The sequence below is a fragment of the Melopsittacus undulatus genome, chromosome 1 (genome assembly GCF_012275295.1).
Source record: "Melopsittacus undulatus isolate bMelUnd1 chromosome 1, bMelUnd1.mat.Z, whole genome shotgun sequence".
Taxonomy (NCBI): domain Eukaryota; kingdom Metazoa; phylum Chordata; class Aves; order Psittaciformes; family Psittaculidae; genus Melopsittacus; species Melopsittacus undulatus.
In genome coordinates this window covers 85,790,699-85,814,748 of record NC_047527.1, presented here as the reverse complement: position 1 = coordinate 85,814,748, position 24,050 = coordinate 85,790,699, and the positions used below count along the sequence as shown (strand labels likewise).

The 24,050-nt window shown below is 37.0% G+C and overlaps 1 protein-coding gene across 2 annotated transcripts in view; it reads right to left on the bottom strand.

Moving 5' to 3' along the window:
- Nucleotides 1-370: 370 nt before the first annotated feature.
- The window catches only part of EXOC2 (exocyst complex component 2), a 126,623-nt gene continuing 102,943 nt past the window's right edge, over nt 371-24,050 (bottom strand). For both annotated transcript variants that reach the window (XM_005149925.3, XM_031049699.2), the window contains 5 exons: nt 11,446-11,501; nt 8,209-8,331; nt 5,832-5,893; nt 4,401-4,460; nt 371-2,086 (listed from right to left, as the gene is read on the bottom strand). In XM_005149925.3, the coding sequence (XP_005149982.1) occupies nt 1,993-2,086; nt 4,401-4,460; nt 5,832-5,893; nt 8,209-8,331; nt 11,446-11,501 (395 nt within the window). In that variant the 3' untranslated portion in view covers nt 371-1,992. The remainder of the gene's footprint in view (nt 2,087-4,400; nt 4,461-5,831; nt 5,894-8,208; nt 8,332-11,445; nt 11,502-24,050) is intronic.

The following is a 24,050-nucleotide window of genomic DNA, read 5'->3' as shown; positions in this document are numbered from 1 at the left end:
TAGTTATTTCATATCAGGTTGAAATAAAGTAATATTTTGATCCCTTACACATTACTGTCTTATTTGCTGTTAATGACACATTCTATAGTGTTACTTCAGAAAGGCAGCTGAACACAAACACCTGACTTCAGGTTGACCGCAGGTTTTAAAGACAAGCAACAAGCTGTTGTAACTGTTGTAACAAAACAGGAGTAAGTGACTGATGTTACAATAAACAGATGCCTGAATACATTCAGCACAGATGATAAAATGTGTTTTCAATATTTAGGAACATGTTTGATGGCGAGTGTAGAAAATGTAGACTGGTAAAATTCATAAAGAGATCACATTTCTTGGAAAGTTAGGAATTCAAGAAAGGGTTGTGACAATATTTTTTAGCATTTTATTATTCTGAAGTGAAATCCTTTACAGATTGAGCTAATTGGATGACTATTTCAGTTAATACCAGCAACTGAGACTATGACCAGCTTAGAATGGACAACATCTAACAAAGCAACATTGCCCCAGGTGGTTAACAGTTCTTCCTGAAAGCCAATAATGACATATATTTGAAGTTTCAAACTTCTACCCAACATGCTATTACTACTACTAACATATATATATTTTTTATAAGTAAATACATGGGCAAACTGTTTCTTCAGTATTTTATCATACAGGAACTATATGTTGCATCTTTAAAGCACGTAACTAAACTGGCAAAAGAAAACACCTGATGTTAAATTGTTTGAAAACTCTGCACTGTTTCTGAAGAGTCTTACTTAAAATGGCTATGAATACAGAAAGAATATGTTATTACTTCATGATTCACTTGCAAGTCATGATTTCAGTTATAAAATTAAACCCAGTCCTCCCCCCCCAAATACCCCTTTCTATTAGTTGCTATCTTAATAATAACATTCAGGAAGTTATAATAAGTCTGAAAATGAAAGTGAGTGTCAAATCCTTCCTGTTGGGAAAACAGTTCTTGATCTTTGTGTAAATATATTTTAATGGCAGCAAAATTGTTCTTTCCTCCTGAAGCCCTGCTGTTCTCCACACAAATTCAATAACTGGTGGTAAAAAGAGAACTAGCAAGAGGGAAGTGGAAGACAGTGGAAGTAAGCCTGTAAGAACAAGAAAAGACTAGAAGAGCAAAAAGGAAACAGCAAAACCAGTGAAATATTCTGCTCCTCCTTGCTTCTATGTGAGAGGCTATTAAAACTATTCTGCTCCTTAACACCAAAGAATACATTCTCCACTAATATCTTATGAACTTGAAGCACTTTTCTGTTAATTGCCAGTTTATTTCAAATGTGAAGGTTATCATCAATATTCCAATAGAAGGGAAAATCAGGAAAGGCAGGAACACGTTTTTTTAAAAAGAAGCAAGAAAATAAAAGCCTTCCAAGAAATCAGACTTATGACCACTAAAACTGTAGATGGTAATAGAAAAAAGTGATAATTTTAAATGCAAAAGAAGCAGTGCCCTTCTCCGTATTGTATCTGAACACTTACTTGTCAGGTGCATGTAATAAATTCTATTACATACTTCTCAATAGCTTATAAAGGTTGAGTCTTCCAGTCATATCAGTATCACTCTACATCTAGGAAGTAACAGATTGATACACTGAACAACATGAGTAATACTAAAATTTAAGGTGACACTTAAGTACGTTTCAATGTATTTTTAACAACCGAAACTGAGACTGCAGCACACCAATGAACATTTCTTCATGAACATACAGCTAAGAAGAGTGCATGTATACAAAACTGGCTTAATACCCTCCACAGAATGAGATTCAGTAGACAGAAAACCACTTTGTCAACGTATTCATGGCCAGAAGTCTCACTGAGGAGGATACCAAATACCATTACTCAGGATTGTATCTTCCATTTTTTTTTCCAGTGAAATTCCTTTTGTTTTCTTCAAAGTCTTTGAAAGGACTGAAGAAGTACAGAAAAAAATGGGTGACATTTAAATACAATCATCTTTTGAGTTGCCTGCATTGTTGTCTATGTTTTCATCATTGTTGAAGAAGAAGCTTGAAAACAGGTCAGCTGCAAGTGCATGCTGCTTTTAAATTTGTTTAGCAACTCTTCTAAGAACCTGTAAAAGGAAAATAGTTACAACTTCAGCAATACTGAAAACACCCCAAATTCTGGCTATTCTGTCTGTGACCTCAAGTACACCATTGGCTTAAATAAAGGGCCTAGTGTTGAATTGATTCAAATCTCTGAATATTACAGACATTTAGAAGTATACTAAGTGTGTCAGGATGATCTGTGGTCACACGGGACTTAGCCACAAAGATTTTATCAAGGCAATAAAATAGCCCTTTATATGGCTTTCCTTCCAGATAAAGATTGTCTTCTTGAGAGAAGCATACCTACAAAAGACAGTGGCAAAAGGACTGGCAGACAGTGTCTAAAATAATTCTGTAAAGCAAATCCAGAAACTGTCAGACTTGGGGGTTGGACTAGATGACCTCTGAAGGTCTCTTCCAACCCAAACTATTCTATGATTCTATATACCATAAAACTAAGTACCCCATCTCAAGGTTATGGCTTTATGTGCGTAGCTGAACTGCAAATTTCAGTTCTCAAACTTGTCTTTGGAAGTTATTTTGCAAATTTCTCTTCAGTATCATGGCTGAAAGATGGATAGTACATCTGTTCCAGGAGAAGCATTAATACACTGGTAACCATGTGGTTTTGTTCTTTATAGATTGCAAACTATGTATGACTTCTTTCTGGCGCATAACAATGGCTCATTTACATCTACATAGCTGCCAAGAAGGTACTTGGTGCAGCGGATAAGATCCATAAACTCCAGGTGTAGGACTAAAGATGATGGCTCTGTTGTGTTGTATTTTAACAGTGGAGCTTCATTGTGAAGTTTTACAGTCTTGCCTGTGTGTTTTATATTCCCTATATTCTAGGGAAGAATGAGTTCTCTGAACTTTTGCTCTGTTTCAAAACCAAGCTAGATAGGGCAGACCTGTATCACCTGAACTTTTTGGCAAGCTGTGAAAATTGAACAGCCAATAACAGAATAAACTGTACTGTGTGTTAAAAAAAAACACCCCAAACCAAAACCAAAACCCAACAAACCAAAAACCCTTCCACCAAACAAACCCAAGAACAACTTGAACCACAAAATCAGTATCTGCTTCCTCAGTAGGTCCTCTGGAAGATGACTATGGCTACATTCATCACTTAGTATCGTAGTAATGATTGTCAATGAACTGCTCTAAATCAGTGCACAAATCTGTGTTATTTTATACAAATACTTGTAGATTACAATGAGCTGCCTGGAACAATGACAACTGTGGTGTAACGATCTGGGAAACAGAACATGCTTTAGACTGTCTAGGGCTCAGAACTCTGAGGCAGATATAAAAATGATGCAGTTCTTGGTTCTCATCTGTCCCATAAAGTGCAAATACTTGTGACTAAGTGAAAAAACAAGCAAACAAAGAATTCTGCAGGTGGTGTGGAAAGCCTGAGTTTAAAGAACTCTCCTTACTCAAAACTGATTCCTATCTTAAAACAAATGTAAGAGCCGAGTAAGGCAAGAAATTATCTTGAGACTTGCTGTGGCTAGTGAGGAGTAGGTTTGAATTAATAGACAGGGGACATCTGGAAGAAGGCACAGACCACAGGGTGCGCAAACAGTCTCTTCATGTGTCTACAGAACAAATTCTGACTGTTAAGTGCAAACTGATTTGATGCAGTTGAGTCCTGAAAGTACCATAATACCAATCTCAAGTTCAAAAAACCTACACTAATATACATTACAATACAATACAATCCATCCTAGTTTTACCATACTACTCTTTATTAAGCTGTGCTTGTAAAACAGACTACCAAATACTAGACTGGATGCAGCAAAGCAGCTTGGTTGTCAAAGTCTGCTACAGTGGGGAAGGAAGAACCCAAAACTTCTCCTCCTGGTATTAAAAAAGGACAGAACCTTCTTATTTGTCTTTAAAATGAAACATGCCAGTTCTGAGAGTTCCCCATATACCAGTTGGCAAAAGCTCGGACTTTGTTTGTTGGCCATTTTTTTATTGCTTCTAAAATTCAGTAAGATGAGACAATGGACCTCACAGAAACTTTAACAAGGAAGGCTAAAATAGATGGAAATTACAAAATAAATACAAAGCTACATTGAACTGATAAGACTAGGGTGGGCACAAGGGATATGCCACAAAGCCATTGGCTCCTCCATATAATTTAATTGGCCATGATAAGCAAGAACTTGGCTTATTCATAACTCTTTCTAAAGAGGCTTCTGCTCTGTAATTCAGAAGGTTCAAATACAGTGAATGTTAACCCTCTTATAACAAAATCCTGATACAAGACTAAAAAGGAGTATCTCCAGAGACCAGAAAGAAGGCAAGAAGGTATATTACACTTACTTTTTGTCAGTTCCACTTGAGAGCTGAGGCAAGGCTTCCAATGCTTGCTTAAAGCTTGAGCTACAAGGAGAACAAAAATACTCATATGGCACTGCTACAAGGGTCAGCATTCACAATTTCTCTCTATAAATTTGTGGCGATATGCTGTATTTTATCAATTCTTATTTCAAAGAATTAACAAAATATTAACTTGAGATCTGACATTCATGTGCAAATTGAACATAAAGTGGCCATGGGTTCAAGTAGGTCTCTTGGCACTCCTAATGTGATTTAAAGCATACATCGGCAGGAAATGTTAAATCAACATCTGTTTTGAAACTGTGCTTGACATCATGTATTCCTCGGGCTAACTTCAAGGTTAAAGGAGGTTTCTTGGGGCATTATCCAGCCAGGTTCTGAGTAACTCCAAAGATGGGGTTTCCCTTCCTCTCTGGGCAACAGATGCAGAAGCAAAGTGCAGGGAACAACACAGGACCTCCACATATAGGTATAATCTTGTCAGCAAAAGATTAATGTGGTGAACTGTGACAACTATTACTAGTGACAAGTCCAGGGATAAAAAGGCATCTATGAAGTTCCAGCTTCCAGGGTTCACTGTGCTTTATGCCATGCCAATTAGAGACAATGCCACTTCCATTTTGTCCAATCTGAGCCAGTGCCAAATAGTTATCATTTAGAGGTCTTCATTATTCTCAGACACTTCAGATAAGGAAGCAAGTCTTTTGAAACGTAATGCAGTGACACCACAGGATGCTACTGGTAACACTATCAAAACACATTAGGCCTTCAAGCCTTGCAATATTTTCTACAAAATGTTGATTAGGTAAGATGACCAAATTGCATCTGTAGCAACATTTAATGCCAATCCTAACAGGTGTGTAAGTAATTCAAATAGTTAATGAACCTGCCCATATAATCTCCAACATAATCACAGAGAAATTTCAGTCAATCAACTTTGCTCAAAACTGCTGAGAGCTATCATAGTCTGGTTTTACATGCCTTGACTGCATCAACTACTGCTGCTGCTAATGCTTGCCCTAGTTCTCCATAGCTCTCCTGCTAGTGTCTGGCAGCTTCTTTGCTGTGAACTTTATGAGATTGCTGTGAAAAACTTGACAAAACTCAGCGACATTTGCTTTTGTCTTGTTCTAGCACCACTTTCCTCAGCAGCTGCACTGCCCTTAAGATGTTTTACTTTCCTGAGTGGCAAACTCTAGCTTGTGTCTAAAAATTAAAGTAAAAGACAAACATAAAAGTAATTTTCTTTCAACTGATAAAACCGTGCTAGTAATCTGGTTTTCATGTATTTACCTAGTATATTACATATTCTATTTGAAGCAAATTTCTTAACCTTTAATTTACATTATGAGCTTTTCCATGTTTACCAAGAATTCAATCACTATGAAAAGCAGACATTAGAGCACATCTTACTTGCTTTCAGGAGTTAGGTATATGGCCACGGTATCTCTCAAAGCACAGATTTCAAGTCTTGCCTAAAGAGAAACATAAATATTGAAACAAAGACAGTGTCCTTGCATCAAGTGAATACCAGTATCCCAAAGCTTCATCATTTGTAGAGGCAAATATTATTGCAGGCTGCATTTCTAAGCAGCCTTGGCTTTTAACAGTTTGTTTCCTGTATTCTTCTTTGCCACGCTGCTGTATCAGCAGATTGCTAAAGGGAACTATTTCATACTTTTGATTCAAGTCAAACTGTTTGTATGGTCACTATGTAGTAGTCTGTAAACATTGGTTTGTCTGTTAGTAACAGTAATAAATCTCCAGTTCTGTTCCATCTTTTCTGTTCTGGATAAAAATACAGAAGGATGCAACCTTAAATTGTCTGCCTGGTGGGTTTTGGCTGGATTTTTTGGTTGTTGGTTTTCTTTTTTTTTTTAAATTGAAATAGTGAGCTTAACTTCTCACAGCACAGCTTGGCTGGGAAAGAAGGAAACCGAAGAGCATAAAAATCCATCAGTATACATTTCATTCTTGGTTTTCCTGTTGAATTTATTTTTTTCCCCAACAAATGAGGAAGTAGAATGGCTGTGCTTTGTTTCTTGTCTGTCACCTGGTAGGCACACGAGCTTGAGGATTTTAGTCCCACACTGTACTGCGTGTCTAGGTATTAATTTTGACCTAGGCAAACTATGGTGGAGAATGAACTCAAACAAGTTTCACAGATAGTCCTTTAGTCTTTAAAAAGTTATCATCACAGATTTTATATGAAATAAAAACATTCCACATGTGATCAATACTTTCAGAAATTTAATTTAAAAATACAACATGAACTTCATCCAAGTTCATATTCTGCTCTTGTTCATCATATAGATAAAATATAATTCAGTTAGCTATTACAGAAACACCTAGACTCAACTAATATGACATTAAGTTTCCAAACCAAAGCTTTTTATAATGCAATACAGACATCTAATTCCACTTCTAATGAAAGGCTTTTGATTTTAGGTCCTCCCCTAGGTAGGAAACCAGCTGAGATTTATACTTTTTTAGTCCTAGAACTTTCTGGCACAAAACATGACATAGCCACAAACCAATTTTATACTTAAAAGTAATGCTTTTCTCACCACAAGATGTTTCACTTCTTTTTATATGGTGCTCCAAACTGAACAGCCTTGGAGTTTTTGAAGTCCTACACATAAGATTCTGGAGTCTTTCCTACATTTTAGGAGGTAGCAGTACTATGGGAAAGTGTCACTTTCTCAAGTACCACAGCCTAAATGAACATGGTGGTAGGGCAAAACCTACAAAACTGTGGGATGTGGGAATACAGATTCATGCTCTTTTGGGGAATTGCTTTTTTTTGATCAGTTTGAGCAAGCTTGGAGCACTCTTTCACTGCTGCTTCTGCCAGGATTTTATATGTTTGAAGGAACAGAAAATGACCATGAGTGACTAATTTACAGTAACGTGAGAAAATCCTTTCAGTGCTGGGTTTAGGCAGCAAGTTCATATAGCGGGCCCTCTAGTCGAATAGAAGTCATATATGAGTGGCTTTGTTGCTATTCATTGATTTGTTTCTAAATAGACAGTCAATCTTATTTGGCTGTGATCTTACATTAATTCTGTCCAATACAGTTACTACCAGAAGATGGAAAATAAGGCTGGGCATTGGGAAATCTTTTTTCCCACCATAATGCAAGAATGCTGTCATGTACAATGAAAATTGGGAGTTTGCTCTTCTTGCCTGTTACAGCCATTGCAATAATTAACTCTAAGGGATTTCTTTTAAAAAGATGTTTTCTTAGAGTCTTTTTAAACTTACCCAATAGCACTTACAGCTACCAATCTAACTGTAAATTAACAATGCAATGTAAAAGCATCTGTTCTACCCATGCAGCAACTAAGCACTCATACAGAAATTGTATAACACACAAATTACCAGTTTTGCAACGACTTGCAAGATCCTACTTCATCATATTTTCAAGATTTTAAAGTCTCTAACTATCATAAAATTGTTTTTTCTCTAAAGTAGTTTTCTGATTGCAGGCCAAAGGCAGTATTTAATGACATTTCAAACAGATACCTTTATGATGCTTTTTATCTCATAGGATATAGGCAAACTTTTATGCATTCAGACACAAAATCAGCACTAAAGTACAGTCAAACCCAAGAACCATTATAATCTGAATGGATATTTATCCATAAATCTGAAATAGGTTGTATACTAATCCTTTTTATCTCTTTGCTTTCACTGCTGCAGTAAATTTAACAAATACACAGATTGCATATCTCTCTGTTATTCTGTTTTCTAGATTCAGATGTTTGTCAGTACAAAGTATTCAGGTACCTGTAAAGCTCCATTTTTGCTGAAGGACGAAACACACTGCATCAGTCGACTCAGTTCTTCAGAGACTGCTTCTACAACCCTTGACATTATCCGAGGAACTAAGTCTTTGGAAATTGTAAACACCTGATTTTTATAAAAGAAGAATCATGAGCACAATAGCTATATTAACAGAAATATCATCTACAATAACATTTCAGTAAAAAGTATTGAAAACTTTGATGGAAAGGACCACTTCATTTTTATGAATGGACAAAAAAAATTTCATAAGCAACTGGAATACAAAGGATTTGATACTTGCCTGCACTTTGACAATTCACCTCTGTGAATAGCTATATGACATGTGATGACAACTTTCTTACAATGTCTAAAAGCAGCTAAACCTTAAAATAGGTACTTTTGTCTGGTGGATGCAGGTAGTTGGGTGGCTGTCCATAGACTGCTGTTTTGTAGATAGTATCTTTAATGCAGGGTTGTGTGACTGTCGGAACCAATTACACACTCAGCCACATTTTTCCCCCATGTATTTTGCTATTTCTTCTGGAATCCTTTATATTTGACCACTGTCAAATAACTAGTGTCTGTTTGTTCTGTGGTAGAGATAAGCCTTTAAAAAGGCTAGAGACTACAGTGCTGTAATGGATTCTTCCATTGATGCCATTTATCATGACCCTGGCAAAAAAAATTACACCTCTCTGTATTTTTCCATTCGCCAGGACCATATTTTTAACTGTTTTATTTGTATACATCTTTAAAGTGACACTTGTACCCTCCATCTGAGGTTCAGAATACCAACTGCAACACAAGATTAAGCATTAGATCTCAGCCTGATGCAAAGCATGAAAACCCTGATCTTCCTTAAAGGGAGTCTTAAGGAAGCGAAAAATTTATGGCGAATAAAAAAAAAAAAGCATGATTTTTTCTACACAAAACTGGGGAAAATGCAGGCTGAGAGGTTGGAATATAGGAGGAAGTGAGATTATAGGTTAGACAGCCCAAACTTATCTCAAGACCTAAAGGTGACAATAAAGTTGCACAGGACTGGGGGAGATTGATGACACAAGGAACTCAAGTTGATGTGACTGTAATGGTGGAAGAAGGAAAACGAACCACAGAGAATTTCTAACACACCCCAGCCCCCATTTCTGCTTTAAAATTATTTTAAAAATTAAGTAGTGGAATGGTTTTTTTGCTAGAATACCTTTGCTTTTCTTGAAGTTTAGAGCTCCTGTGTGACAAGAAAATGCAGTAATTGGCAGAAGATGTATTAATACGTGTGTGTGAAAGTAAACTGGGGGGGGGGGGATTTTAAAAACCCCAAGATTCCTACACAGCTTTCAGTTATTTAAGTAATGAATTATGTATCAGCGATCCCATAAAGTTGACCATTTGAAATGGCAGGTCTGCACTACAGGCTAAATACACTGACCGTACACACACGTGAGCTATGAGCTGTTAGTTAGCAACACTAATTCAAACATGAAGCCTGTTTTAACTCACAAAAGTGACATACTTTGCTGCACAGTAAGAAAAAAGCAAAAACACTCAACCAGAAACAATATGGGAAAGGGGTCATCTTATTCAGCAGCAAATATTGCTGTCCAATTCAACAGAAACATACCAGGAACACACAAAAGAATCTTCTACTGAGGAAAGAACACTGGTGCCCACAGCGAGCACTCTTGAAGTTTTACTATACAGAATCCAGGAAAAAAAAATTCTCAGCAATGATGAATCATCACACCTTTGCAAGAAGAAGCCCTTATTTTGAGTTCAGTTAAATTTGTATTCAAAGGTACAGAAACATTTTTTTTTCCACTACAGTCCATGCTTCTTGTTCAGCTGATGGTTAATTTTTGCTGTTTCAAACTACAGAAACTTGCAGTCTTGCTAACTAAATTTAAATCTGACCCAGCTCGCAGAATTTCACCAGAAAACAGTGGAAATGGGAGCTTCATCTTGACACATGTTTTCATATTTTTGCAGTATTTCACATCTAGAAATTTGAGGCAATGCTATTTGGGCCAAAATCAGCATCAGTCTCAGTGAAGTCAGGGAGGCAGTGCACCTTTCTGCTGCAGTATTTTAACAAGTATGCATGTTTACAGCATCAGCTCAGTAAGTCACAAATGTCTTTGAATTTTTTAAAGAAAAAAAATTAATTTTCATTAATTTTCACTGCACTAAAAGCCAACACTAAAAACAAATGCCACATTGGTATATGTTTTTGGTGTTGCTTACGCGCTCATGTGGAAACATTTGATAAAATCAGCAGTGCTTCTGTGAAAAACTGCTGTAAGTAAAATTGAATTAAAAAAAGTGCAAATAATATTTAATTTTTCTGAAAATATTTTAATTTATATGAATCCTTACTGTTTAAGGAGGAATAAATTAAACCAAAACCTCAAGTGAATCTCATCAGATTTTAATTAGATGGAAAAAGAAGAGCAGCTATACTTGTGATATTTTGAAAGGTGACAGTGTTATCACTACCAATGCTTATACCAGGAGCAACAGTAATCTGGTAACGTGCCTGATGATTTGAAGGAAGGAATATGTGCAACAGAGGCTGTAACTTAAAGAACTACAGAAAATTCTTGCATGTTATCACAAAGGGCCAAATAAATGCAGTTCTCCTAGCATATTATTTTAATAATAATATTTTAATATTCACTCCCTATCATAAGCCATTGCCTACCTAAACATTTCAAATAGCATTAGTGCTGTACAGAGACTGTAAGTCTTTGTGGTTTTAGGTTTCTACTTTTTATTCTATGCACAAGAACGACATGTTGCCTTTTCACTCTGAGTGGCATATGTTGAACATCACTTCCAAAGCAAAGCACAAGCTCACTTTCCTATGTTGTGGAAAATAAAGTTATTCAGAGAAAGTGCACATCATTACTATCTATATATCTTTCTCTTTATAAATTTATCTCTATAAAAAGGGAAGAATTCAGCTTTATACTTAAGCTTTCCTCTTCATCAGATGGTGGAAACAAAAAAGTGCAATGGAGTGTTAATGAGGATAAACAGGAACTGTTCATCTCCTTCTGCACTTAAAAATAGCAGTGGCATACTCAGTTAGCTAAACTTGACCCAAAAGCCCTTTTATCTATCATGAAGACACTGAAACAGAGGTACAATTTTCAGGGGGGACGAAAGCCATATCTACCATACAAAGTACACTGAAATTATACATACAAAGGTAAGCATGAAATAATGTGAAGTTTTTCTCACCTCTGCATGCACAGCAATAATATTCACTAATGCTTCTTTCAAATAGTTTCTGACACCTGAAACAAAGCAAACAAGATAACTTTCATTCTGTTGCCTCAAAGCCATAATATTCTACAGTTCAATGCTGTACTTTTTCTTTTCATTCTTTTATTACCATTTTTGCAATCAGAGACAGAAAGAGAAAGTTCTATAGCCACAACACCAGTCTATTTCCTTTTTCAAATCACATTTCCTTACAGCAAAAGGTTAAATAAAGCCAGTAGGTTCCCATTTCAGTATTCTTCTCCTGAAACCTAATTTCATCATCTTTTCAATTTTGTAAAAACCTGGAACTATTAAAAATAAATTCTGTATGTCTTGCTAGAATACACATACTGTTGCACAGGACATGTACTACAGCTCCGTAAGTTCTAAAGAAACAGAAGACAAAGACAAGGCGTTCTGTTTGTACAACATTTTTCAAGAAGATCTTACTATTTCATCAGCTTCTCTGACTGTTAACTACTATAACAGACAGAAATAGCAAGGATGTGTTTCTGTGAAAGTGGTTCAGAAGATATTACTCATGGCAGTTTATGGAAGATGTCATGCCTTTGTAAGTATTTCCTCTTGGGGAGGATGGAGAAGCCAAATAAGTATTTTATTTACTAAGCATATGAACTGCTTGTCAATTTATACGAAAAAGGAAATTCTAAACAAAAGCACATCCAGCAGCGTATGCTTTAGTGAGGATTGTCTCTTAATCCACTATGCTCCTGTAACTTTGGACTAACTCCCCAGACCAGGACTCCAGTTGTGTAAGATTTAAAACAGGCAAAAATCTAAAACTGCCCCATTTGCTTTTCTGGGCACTTCACTTCGTAAGCGAAGGCAAATCAGAAATCATTTAACACAGTAGAGCATGCATAAGTGTTGGAAGTGCAACACAACATAACGAGAGAGTGTTACAGATCCACATGACCTCAACTTCTGATTCCAGTTACTCTAGCATGAATCAGAGAAAGCGCAATCACTTCCTTTGGTATACCTACTTGACAGTAAAATATCACAGTTCACAGAATAGTTTGGGTTGGAAGGGACGTTAGTCCAATCCCCCTGCAATAAACAGGGACACCTTCAGCTAGATCAGGTTGCCCAGAACTACATCCAGCCTGGCCTTGAATGTCTCCAGGGATGGCGCACCTACCGCTTCTCTGGGCAACCTGGGCCCAGTGTCTTACCACCCTCATTGTAAAAAATCTGCTTTGTCTTGTCCAGCCCGAATCTCCCCTCTTTTAGTTTAAAACCACTACACCTCATCCTGTCGCAACAGGCCCTGCTAAAATGCCTCTCCCCAGTTTGGGGAATTGTGGACAAAGATTGGTGTGACCACACAGCTCAGAGATCACAGTGTGATTAAGGCTGCTATTACAAAAATTACAAAATGAACCTTCAGTTCATCTCATCTTACTTGCTCCACCTTTGCTCACATAATATCAATACAGCAACTTAATCCTGTTATGTATAACAGCTTCAAAAGGAGTTACCCAAAGATCATCAAAATGAGTTATTCTATGGGAGAATAGTGTTTCATAACTGCCATTTCAGTTGTACTCATTTTTTTCTTTTAATCACTGGCACAACTCACCTGAAGATCTAAAAGGAAACACTCATTCTTTCTAACTTAGGCAATTATGGACAAACATTTAATAAGAAGAGTAGGACAAAAGGATCTCTTTGCATGAGGTTGAACACTTTCATCACCTGTGTCTACACTGTGCTATGTGAAGCAGCCTGGAGCTTAGACTGGAGTGTGCTTCCTAAAGGACATTACGGGTCTCCTTTTGGAAGGAAGGGTGCTTTGTGGAAAGTGGAAGGAGAGATGTTGGACAGGGACTATTGTTTCAACATGCAGCGAGGATGTAGCTGAACTCTTCTGCAACCAGGCTTCTGTATCAACACAGCCTCTGTTTTAAAAGTTCACAGTGAAGAGGTGAACATGAAGATTTTATTTTATTGATTTTATTGTTCTCACTAAAAGCAGTTCGGTTTCTGAACATACAAAAGAACTAAGATCTTTTTTGAAGGAATGTTCTATTTTTACCCTGGAAGAGATGCAAATAACTGAAAAAGGTAAAGAAAAATACAAGCCTTTCCCCACACATTCCAAAACATCTCTAACACCTTTTCTCACTCTTTATTATCTTCCTTGAAAAATCTCAGTCACTCTTTCCATTTCAACCAAAACAAGTCAAACAGCACAGTACACCAGGCTGCAAGCTTTTAAGTTCTTGTTATCTTAGTGTTTTTTGCAACAAGGAAGGGAGGGAGGGAGAAATAGAGCAATACCAGAAATTTTATGAAATTGACTTTTTTTTTCCCTCTCCTGTACCCTGCAAAACACATAATGCTACACACCAGTACCTGAGCCACACCAAAAGATCACAGGTGTGTGTGCAAATGCAACACCTGTGAAAATTACTTTTTCCTCTTCTAGCATTTTCTTTCTTCTTCTTCACTCTGTCCCTGTTTAAATCCTTAGCAGTCTTCCTATTGCAGAGAACAAAATTTATATCACATCTCAGAAGTAAATAAACTCGACCAGGCACTGAAGAGTGGTATGCAAATCACATCAAGAAGTACAGAGTGAATTTGGGAGCTGGTTTGCAGTTAACCTCAGTGTGCAAAGTGTTGATTTTGGTCTGCAAACCTATGTGGTATTCAGCTTTTAGCACCTACCAGCCTCATCTTGTGACAGCAGGATCTTTCATGTGGAAACTGTGTTTTTACTTTTGCACAAATGCCACAAAAGATTAAGACTTTGATGGTCTCCCTCATCTATGGATACTTGAGCACTGCCACAGCATGTTTATTAATCAATCAAATTTTTACTTGTTAACTAAGCAGCATTTCTTTGCCCCAACTGATTTTTCTTCAATGAACCATCTCACTAAAACCCTGGTACAGCTGGGGAGCTGCAATGAAGGTGCAGAGAGGGCAGTTGTGTGCTGTAGAGAGGAGGCCAGCAGGCTGAGCTGGAGTGAAGCATTAATAAGGAGACAAGAGAAAAGATGGAATGTGTAAAGACTAAAGCTCGTGGGCTGTGTAAAAGTGTGTGTGGTTCCAAGGACTAATCCTTATTTTCCACCTAAGATCCTAAGATTAGGTGTTCATCTTATTACCTACCTAAGCATGCCTCTTCTCATGCATTCATGCAACTTGGCTCAGAATAGGAGCTGCCAACTCTGCACCCAAATTAAATAACTTTTGGCTATGCTAGCAACAATTGCCTATCAATTATGTCTGTGGAAACCTTCCATAACCTATTTCTTAAAGAGTCACTCACCAAGTTACTGTAACCATTACTGTTAATTTCTACAAGCATGAAATACTAACGTCAGCAACATCAGCACAAGGTGTTAAATACCACTATCTGGTGTTCACAGCTAGGATATAAAATGACAGTTTATGTCTTGTAACTGAAGAACTAAGAATGAATTGATTAAACTGAATTTAGATGGAACCTATGGCAAAAATGAAGTGACAGTAGCTTTGTGTGGCATTTTGCTAACACATCCCTGCTGTACAATAAGATTGCTAACTTAAACCTCAATTAAAAGGTATAAGCAGACATGTAATCTTGCATCCTTGTACCACATACAAGGACATATGGGTGAACTGAGATCTTAAAGGAGATTAGTTTTTGCAATCCCAGTAGCACTAGTTAGGTGCCCCTGACCTTCCGTAGCTATGAGTGTAAGATCAGGAGGGGCTCAGCAGAAGCTGAAGTATTTCCTCAGTTTCTTAAGACAGGTTTTGCAATTTAAGAGCTGACAATTCAGCACAAACGGTGCAAAGCTATGCAGTTCGGAGACAGTCTGTGCATATGAAACTGTAGTTGCCTTAACTGCAGCATCTAATAGTGTAAAAGATCTTGTCTTGTTAAGCTAAACAAACCAAAGATGGAAAGAAGATGCAGCTGCACTCCAAAACTGCAAGTGGAACCAGACACAGAGAGAAGGGAGAACTACCTACACTGAAGAACAATAATGACACGAGAAAGAAAGAGAGGTGTAAATGAACTGACCACCAGTAAACTTAGGCTGGAAGCTAAAGGTAACCCTGTAACAGGTTTGCTTGGATTATGCTATGTGGTGCTGTGACAACCATTGCTACTAGGGAGTTAGTCTCCTATAATGAATTGAGCATAAATACAATGGGTATTTTCCCCTAGCCCTTCTTTTTGTCTTAGTTGTGAAGGATTTTCATTTTGGCATGTGGAAACAAAGCCAAACATATCTGAATGTCAAGACCTGAAGGCATAGTTAAGAGATGTACTATATTTTGAAAAATTACAATTAAAAAATATCTAATTTCTGATTTATATCACTGCACTGTTTGTGGCAGGCTTTGTTGAACCAAAGTATTACTTTTCTGGAGTATGATTCACTGGAAATACAAGCAGTGGCATCCAACTGTGAATTTGTTGTGAAATTCATTTCAAAATGAAAAAATTCTGTCTAGAATAGAATTTTTGTGCAGCTTTCTCTGTGACTATTCAGCAGCCCACACAATTACAGTTTTTGAGACACCATGCTGCCAGTCCTATTATACAGCACTGAAAGCTAATGCACCATATAACTGTAGGTTGCAACTATTAGGCTAATCAAGTGAAACATAACATTCTTAAGTCTAAAATACCTCTTATTTAGCATACTGAAGCACAAACACAATGTCTTCCATATCTTCTGACAGAAATGTGTTAAGGAAAGTCTCAACAAGCCCTTGCAATTTCTCTCAGGAAAACGTTATTATTCTGTTACAGCATAAATGCATTCCACTTGCACTCTATTCTTAACACCAAAGACTGACTTGCTGGAATTCTATCTGCCACTAACAAAGCCCCAGTACTGCACTAAACAAAAAAGAATGGGAAGACTTACGACCTAAAAATGATAGAAATGAAGGACAGTTTCAGCTATCGACTATCACAATGGCTGTGATACAGCTTTTTGGAAAAACTTTCAAATTTCAAGTTCCAGTTTTGGACCCTCCACTTTATGTTTTACTTTTACATCTAACAAGGTTATACTTGTTAGATGTAAAAGTAAATTTACACCTAACAGATGTAAATTTACCTGCAAATGAGTAAAATCTACTAATTTGCAGACTGTTAATCTGCAAATAAATACCATAACACCATAAAGCCGCAGCAAGGATGACTGTGTGAACTATGGGAAAAGCAGAAGGGAAAAAGATCTGTGGTTCTGAGGAGTAACAGAAACCAAATTTGTAGCTTGCCAATGCAGGAGTCATTCAGCAGATCTTCAGATGGTGTAGTGCTACTAGTTATCTCACATGTAGTTCTCAGAGCTATGTTTCCCTCAAGTACTTAGATGACAGCAATCTACTATGAAACCTCCAACGTGACTGAATAAGCATGCAAAAGCTGGAACTGCAATACCATATACGTAATTATAAGATGCAGAGAGGCTACAAAAGCTTGCATGCACAAATAGAGCAAAGGTTCCACATACGATAAAACTGAACTGTGTCAGAAGCCAACACAGGCCTTCAAATTTATGCAGTCCTTCTAGAGTAACTTGCTAGAGAGGATATGTCTTCTGCAGACTCAAGAGTTCAAAGAATGAACTGAAGTTCAGCTTGGAGAACTGAAACACGCATGAAACTTTAACCCAGGCATGTTAGGTTTGACATACTTTAACTCTTACAAGATTGGCACCTCATTTGAAATGAGTGACTGGGAAGTCGTCCTTGCCACTGCCTCTCACTGAACAAGCCTTTCAGGTTGTCTGTTGTGCTAAAAGGAGGAGGGGAGGATAAAAGCACATAACTGTTTAGAAAAAGCATGTGGTGTCAGCAGGTACCTCTGCTTATCATCAGTAAGCCACACCAGATATGAGGATAAGAGGCTAAAAAGGGTCAAAAGAACGAAGTTCTGAAGCAAGTTCACATTCCAATAAAAATCAGGCAGCAATAGTGAAAGCTGCTGCTTTTCTGTGGTGGAGTTAGAAAGCCACCACAGGAAGTTCTACAGTTTGACAGCTGTCCCTCAATTCTGGCTTTCTTTGCTAACAAAAGCAGAGAGAGGCTTCACCAGGAGTTAACGGTTCTTTATACACTGACCAAGTACCAGTACTGATTCAAGACTGAGTTGACTGGCATATTAGAAACCCAGGCTCTAAGGGAGTGAAACAGAAATGAGTCTTGGGTAGGCACAGAGCCACGAATTTAGGAAACAGCAGAGAGCATTCTGGCCTCTGTAGGAGGTCAATACTTGCACGGGCAAGCAACTGCTGTGGTGGTAGCAGTGTTTCTCAGTGCCTCTGAAAACAGAGCACTAAATTTGTTGGCCTTGAGGCTTGAACATGACTTGGTAAAGCTAGGAAAACTGATGCCTGGGAGTCTGAAATTTCAAATTTTAAACACATCCAATTGTATGTGATATTTTTACAATTTATTGTTCTGTTTGGTGAGTTATGCCAGTAACTCGGTCAGCCTGAGAACTCTTTGTTGCCTGCTTACTTTTGAATAAAAATTTTCCTCAAAAAAATTATAGAAAAGAATTTGGTGATCCAACAGGATTAATATTTTTTCATACCTAGCTGCACAGCACTAACACTTGACTGTTCCTGGATGCTTCATCTGCTATGCTGGTAGTAAACTTACAGGAGGACAAGTAGAAAAAAAATAATCTGCTCAAAAAAAAAAGGTCTGCTCTAAGTCAACTGCTTTTAAATTACCTGATATTTGTTCTTTCCAGTTACATTATTACATTACACCCTATTGCCAGATTTAACTGAATAGACATTAGAAATGTTAATCTCCAAGTTTCCTGTATATAGTACCAAACTCTACTGCAAGTGACACACAGTGTTTTGTACTGTATGTCAGTTAAGCTCCTGCAGCCCTTCTCTAAAACTGCTCTATGAAACTGCCAGAAAAAACCCTGCACATACGTACTGCAAGTCATTAATCAGTGCCATGTAGTGCACATTAAAAAAGAAACTAATGAATGGTATCCACAAAGCTATGTAACTTCTTTACAGTCTGATTTTAACTGTTGAATTTCCTCTAGGTTCTGGCTGCACTGCAGCTGAAGTAACAGCAGTATTTAACACCTGCTTTAACTACAGTTATTCTAGCATGATTTCCAGTGTGGTCAGGACATCTTTTTCCTCCAGGAAACTCATGTTACAAAAGCAGTACTATGGTCTAGCAGGATACCCTATGGGATGGCAGTTTATTACTTCTACTTCTGCAGCTCCTGGAAAGGCAAGACAGTGCTATACAATACACCAAGCAAGCATCATCCTGCTCTGTGAAGCTTGCTTGGGAATTTCAAGGTTAGATGGATGCCTCCTGACAAACCAAGGTGCCCAATTGCCCAGCACGCACCACAGAAGTTCACTTTTCAATCTAACCAATAGCTACCAAATAAAATCAAGTAATCGTTTTGAAAACAAAAAATACAAACAGGTAGAACAGAATGGGCAGGAGGGGAAAGAGGCACTAAAAAGTGAAACACTGTCCGAGGTCGCAGCAGGTCAGCAGAGTAGTCAGCACCATCTGCATGCAGAAGTTGCTGGAAGAAATAAAATAATAATAAAAATAAGCTGTGCAGACATGCCTTGGTACACAAGCTGTAATTTAAGAGACCTACAGAATGCTATGCTTCCCATACCTAGGGATGACTGCCTCACACCTTCCAGAGCATGATGAAGCTCTATCAACTACCTTATCCCAAGAAATGAACAAGAAGTAGCACAGACCAAAAGTGAAAATTAAAATGAACACCAAAATATTTTCAGTTCACAGCATTCTAAATAAGCACGTCTTACATAAAATATTCCAGAGACTCAGGCTACAAAACTATGGAGAATGTATAGAAAAAAATTTTTATGTTATGTTGGTATGGTGAAGCGATTTGGAATAAATTTATTACTGACTTCTGGAACATCTGGATTTGAAAAATATATGCAAGCAATTTGGGTTTAGAATTAAGCACCCTGGATGATATCAAAGCAGACAGTGGCTACCCATGAAGGCCAAGACCGTGCCTGAGCCACATGAAATGCATCTGAATAAAGGTGTTGTCCTGCCAAATTATTTAGAAATCTAACATTTATAATCAGGACAAATTTAATGTGACCTACAATCTGTTTAATTCAAATGCAGGAACTAACTGAAATAATTAAATTTCCATTATGAATAAGAATTTTGTATGTTTCCAGAACAATAAACTGCAGGGCATTTTTTTAATGAGACAAATAATTTATTTAATGTTCCTGGAAAATAATATTAAAAGTTTGCTACTATTTGCAGTTACTATAGTGAATGCAACACACCTTCATTTAGACAAGTAGTGTTTTCACTTCCAAGACTCCTTCCAAGACCTTTCAAGACAGTTTCCTGACTGCAGAATAGACAGAAACCTATCTTGTTTGCAGGCATGAGTCTTTTGTGAACTACAACAATGGCACACGAGTATGACATTCTACTTTACTGAAGTGCCCCCACCCACACAGTGATATCATCTAATCTGACACCCCACAGATGTTTTTTTAAAATGTAAGAAAAAAAAAAGTAGAGATGTGAGTTGGAATTTCCCCATGGACATAACAAAGCAGCTCACCTCTACTCTTTACAACAGCACACAGGTTTCTCCCTACAAAGACGGTTGATAGGAAATCGGCTTCAAATACCGGTAGTACCAGTGGCCTGTTTTCTAAATTAAGAAAGGCTAGACAAGCCTGCTTGTTTCTTTCTAATTACTAAAAATGTATTTGCCATCACACTTTGTTGTGTGCCCTGGATAAAAACATTTTTAGAAAATTGTCTGTAGGATGTAGTTGTACACTGCTATCTGGCAGCCACTCTAAATAGAACTTCGGCAGGTCATAACCTTTACCACCACTTAAGCTGCTTTATTTACTTATTCCCTTCTCATTGTGACCCACAAATAATTTTAAAGTTGATTTTTAAAAAGCTAGTGATTAGTAGCAATCATAAAACAAATAATGAGCAGTGCAAAGAATGGCTTTCACTCAGTTATTGCTTCTGCTTTACCCAAAGAAATACACATATTACCTCTCAGAGAATTAAATGGACATCATTATGTTCAGTAAATTCCATTCACAATAAGATTTATGCAATCTGATTAAAAATACTATTTTTACTGCTCCAAACATAATTGCATATATTTTAAAAAATATGTGTATAGTATATTAAAAAATACAGCCCCATGTAAAAGAAAAGGCAAAGTTGGAGGAAAGTAATTATTTAAAAGCAGTCTTGAATTGAAGATACAATTACAGCATTCACAGACTTTTATGGATTCATATGATAAACCTGAAGCAACTGAAATGCCATATAACTGTTCCAATGTTATTATAGCAGGTTAAAAAAAACCCCACTTACACACAGGGGTCTAGAACCTCATTTGAGTCTAACCAAGAATGTAAAGTCTTCGACTCTGCCACTTCCTGCTATTGCTGGAAATATTCCCTCCTTTAAACAGAGATGGATTTCAAGGTACTGTACTTAGTGTTGTTTTGAGAGTACATTCGGAAGAAAATGTGAACGTGTAGGCAAACTGGAAACTCTCTGGAGAGATTACCCACTTATTTAACCACATTTCCTGTTTTTTAACCCGTTTGTCCCAAGTCAGTCCTTAGACTACTGACAAAAATAGATACAAGTCTGCTATAAATAGCTTATTAGCAGGTCTTTCTTGGTAAAACTGAAAATGTTTTGATAAATTCATTGTTCTTACTAGCTCCATACTTATTAAACTGTGAATTACATTAATATTTCCTTGAAATTCTTCTCTGCATAGCTCATGGTAATTATAAATAGCCTTAGGAATCGGAGAAGTCATTGCAAGAATTAATAGCAACCTAAAAATAGCTACTGATAATTGAAACTTAATGATGAAATTACTGGTAATCTATGTGGGAAAATGCTTTTACAAAGCACAGTTCTGAAGCAAGGGAGGACAGAACCTGATCACTAGGTTCTGAGTCAGAAACTAGCTAAGTATTTTGAGATATGAAGGTCAGAGCACTACATCTTAGAATAAGTCATCTTGCTCTGATTTTCAGCCGTGGCACTGATGTTGATGAATGCCCCTGAAGGACTTGACACAAGTAGCCACAAAACTACTCTCTAAAATCATTAAACACAAAGGACTTCAAGACTTACAGTACCTGTAGTCTTTGAACTATTTTAATTCAAGCAATAGAAATTATGTAATGATGTTCAAGTTTGTGTTTCAGACAGCTTGGAGTAGCAAGAACTCTAAAGACTGCCAATACAGTGATTAATACCTTTGTCTATTGTAGGGAGTCTATTGTAGACTAAAATTCAGTTTACAAAGGAGAACACTAAGAGAATAATACTAGTTCTGTGTCCTTATGCAGTGCCCAAGTTAAGATGTCTTTAAAAAAGCTACTGAAGGTGTTCCAAACTATCTGGTACTCCATCCAAACTGCCAGAAGGATCTGAGCGATAGCTGAAGAAGTCTGAAATCCAAATACTTGCTGCTTTCTGATCCTTACTACACTGCTTCTTTGGGTAGAATATCATCTGCATTATCACTGAGAAGATATGGAGAAAAACTTGTAAAGGCCAAAGACTATAAAAAAGGAAATGTGAAGTTTGACAGTGCTTGGTAAGAAGAAATATTTGCTAGCGTCTTATTTCAAAACATGTGCACATAGCTGAAGGCCAGTTTGATCTATATTTGATCACGAGAATTTTCTTTTTAGATTAATTTACTTCCATTTGTTCCATCAAACACAGTAACAAAGCATAAAGGTCCTTTTACCAACCCAGACCTGAAAATCATAAGAAAAGGATGCTGCTGAGAACTGAAACAATAAAACTCTCAAATTACTTCTATTATTGCAGAATAAGGCAAATTTCAACCTGTTAATCCAGAAACAAGAAATGTAAATAGCAGAAGAAAACAATCAAAACCCTCTAAACAAAACAAAAAATCTATGAGCTAGAGTATAAAGAGTCCTGCTTCATAGCTTATAGCCATCCATACCTCTTCATGTAAGCATACACAGGTATTGGCTCACCCAAATCACCACATGTAAAGAAATGCACTTGTGACCCTCACCTGAGGCCAGTACTTAAGATATATGAACCATAGAGACTGGTCTTAATGTTGCTCTCACTTAAGTATTAAAATCATTGTCAAGCACAGATACAGTCATTAAACGGTGCTCTACATGCAGTTGCCTCATCAACATGTGGCTGTAACTCATAAATGCAGCCTCAAGACAGCATAAGAACACAAACAACTTCACAGCCAAGTTGTGCCCTACAGATTCAGCAGCACTTAAGAAAATCGTCAGGTTTCTACTTCAGCATTAACAGTGTTGGGGCTGTTCCAACTTTTTTATTTTTTTTTGCTAAATTTAAGTGACTATATGTGATTGACTTAAGAAACCCAACAGTATCAAATAATCATAACTATCAGATATTTAAAGTAGCTGGTTTGAGATAGACGACAAAAAGAATTACGCTATGAGAAAATATATTTCACCAAAATACAACATAATGGGTTTTTTTTGGATAGTATATATTGTTCTTCCTGAGTGGGAAAAAAAGGTTCTCAAGAATGAAATTTATGTGCAAGACTCTTAGATATAACAAACCCTCCTTGACATGAAAATTAATACATCTAAGGATGTATTATTACCTTATTTTTTTCTACCAGCAATCCATTAGCTGTAGGATGGCTCCCTAAACAAATACTGCTAATTTTCCCGAAGGAAAGTTTTTAACCAATTCCCCCCTTCTGTCCCCCATAATTTACAGCATATAATTGTCATAGCATCACCTATATAAATTCTATTATCACTAGATCTCTATTATAAGAACAATTTTAATGCTGAAGGTTTTTCTTTTGATAAAGCAGAGTGTGTTAATAACCAACATGAAAGGTGCTGAAAAATTAATAGAGCACATATCCCTGGTATGAGTAGGTTTCCACCAGTTTTAGCAGTTTGTAAGGCAGGACTGAGATCCTTCTGTGTATATCCAGAAGTCTGGTAGAGTGGGAACTTCATAGCTATTTTCTGGCCACAGAACATTCTGAAGTTGCCAGCATCTGTGAGCAAGAAAAACACTGAAGTGAAATGTAATATTGCATGTAAGAGGGGACAGACTGATTAGTGTGTGTGTATATATATATATATATTTTTTTATATATTGGATATATTTAAAAAAAATAAGTCTTCTGCGTCAACAGTTTTCTCACGAAATAAAGTTAGAGCATGCTAACCAAGAAACTGCTCTGCTCCTTAAAAGCTCTCTCTGTGCTTTGCTTTGGTCCCTCCTTCCCCACCCCAGATTTAAGAAAAGAGAAAAACTACAGAACAGACGAGTTGGTGGGTGGCGGATACTAAGAGTATCATCATCTTGTAAACCTACACCAATGTTCTTCCGAAGCCTGGTACTCACATTGTTTCCAGAACTGTAGCCTGTTTGTTATTTACCTAAAGCATTTTCTAAATTCTTCACAAGTGAGCCACTTCGGAAAAAAGAAAACAATTGTACAGCTTCACTTCACAATTTTGACATAGTCTTCC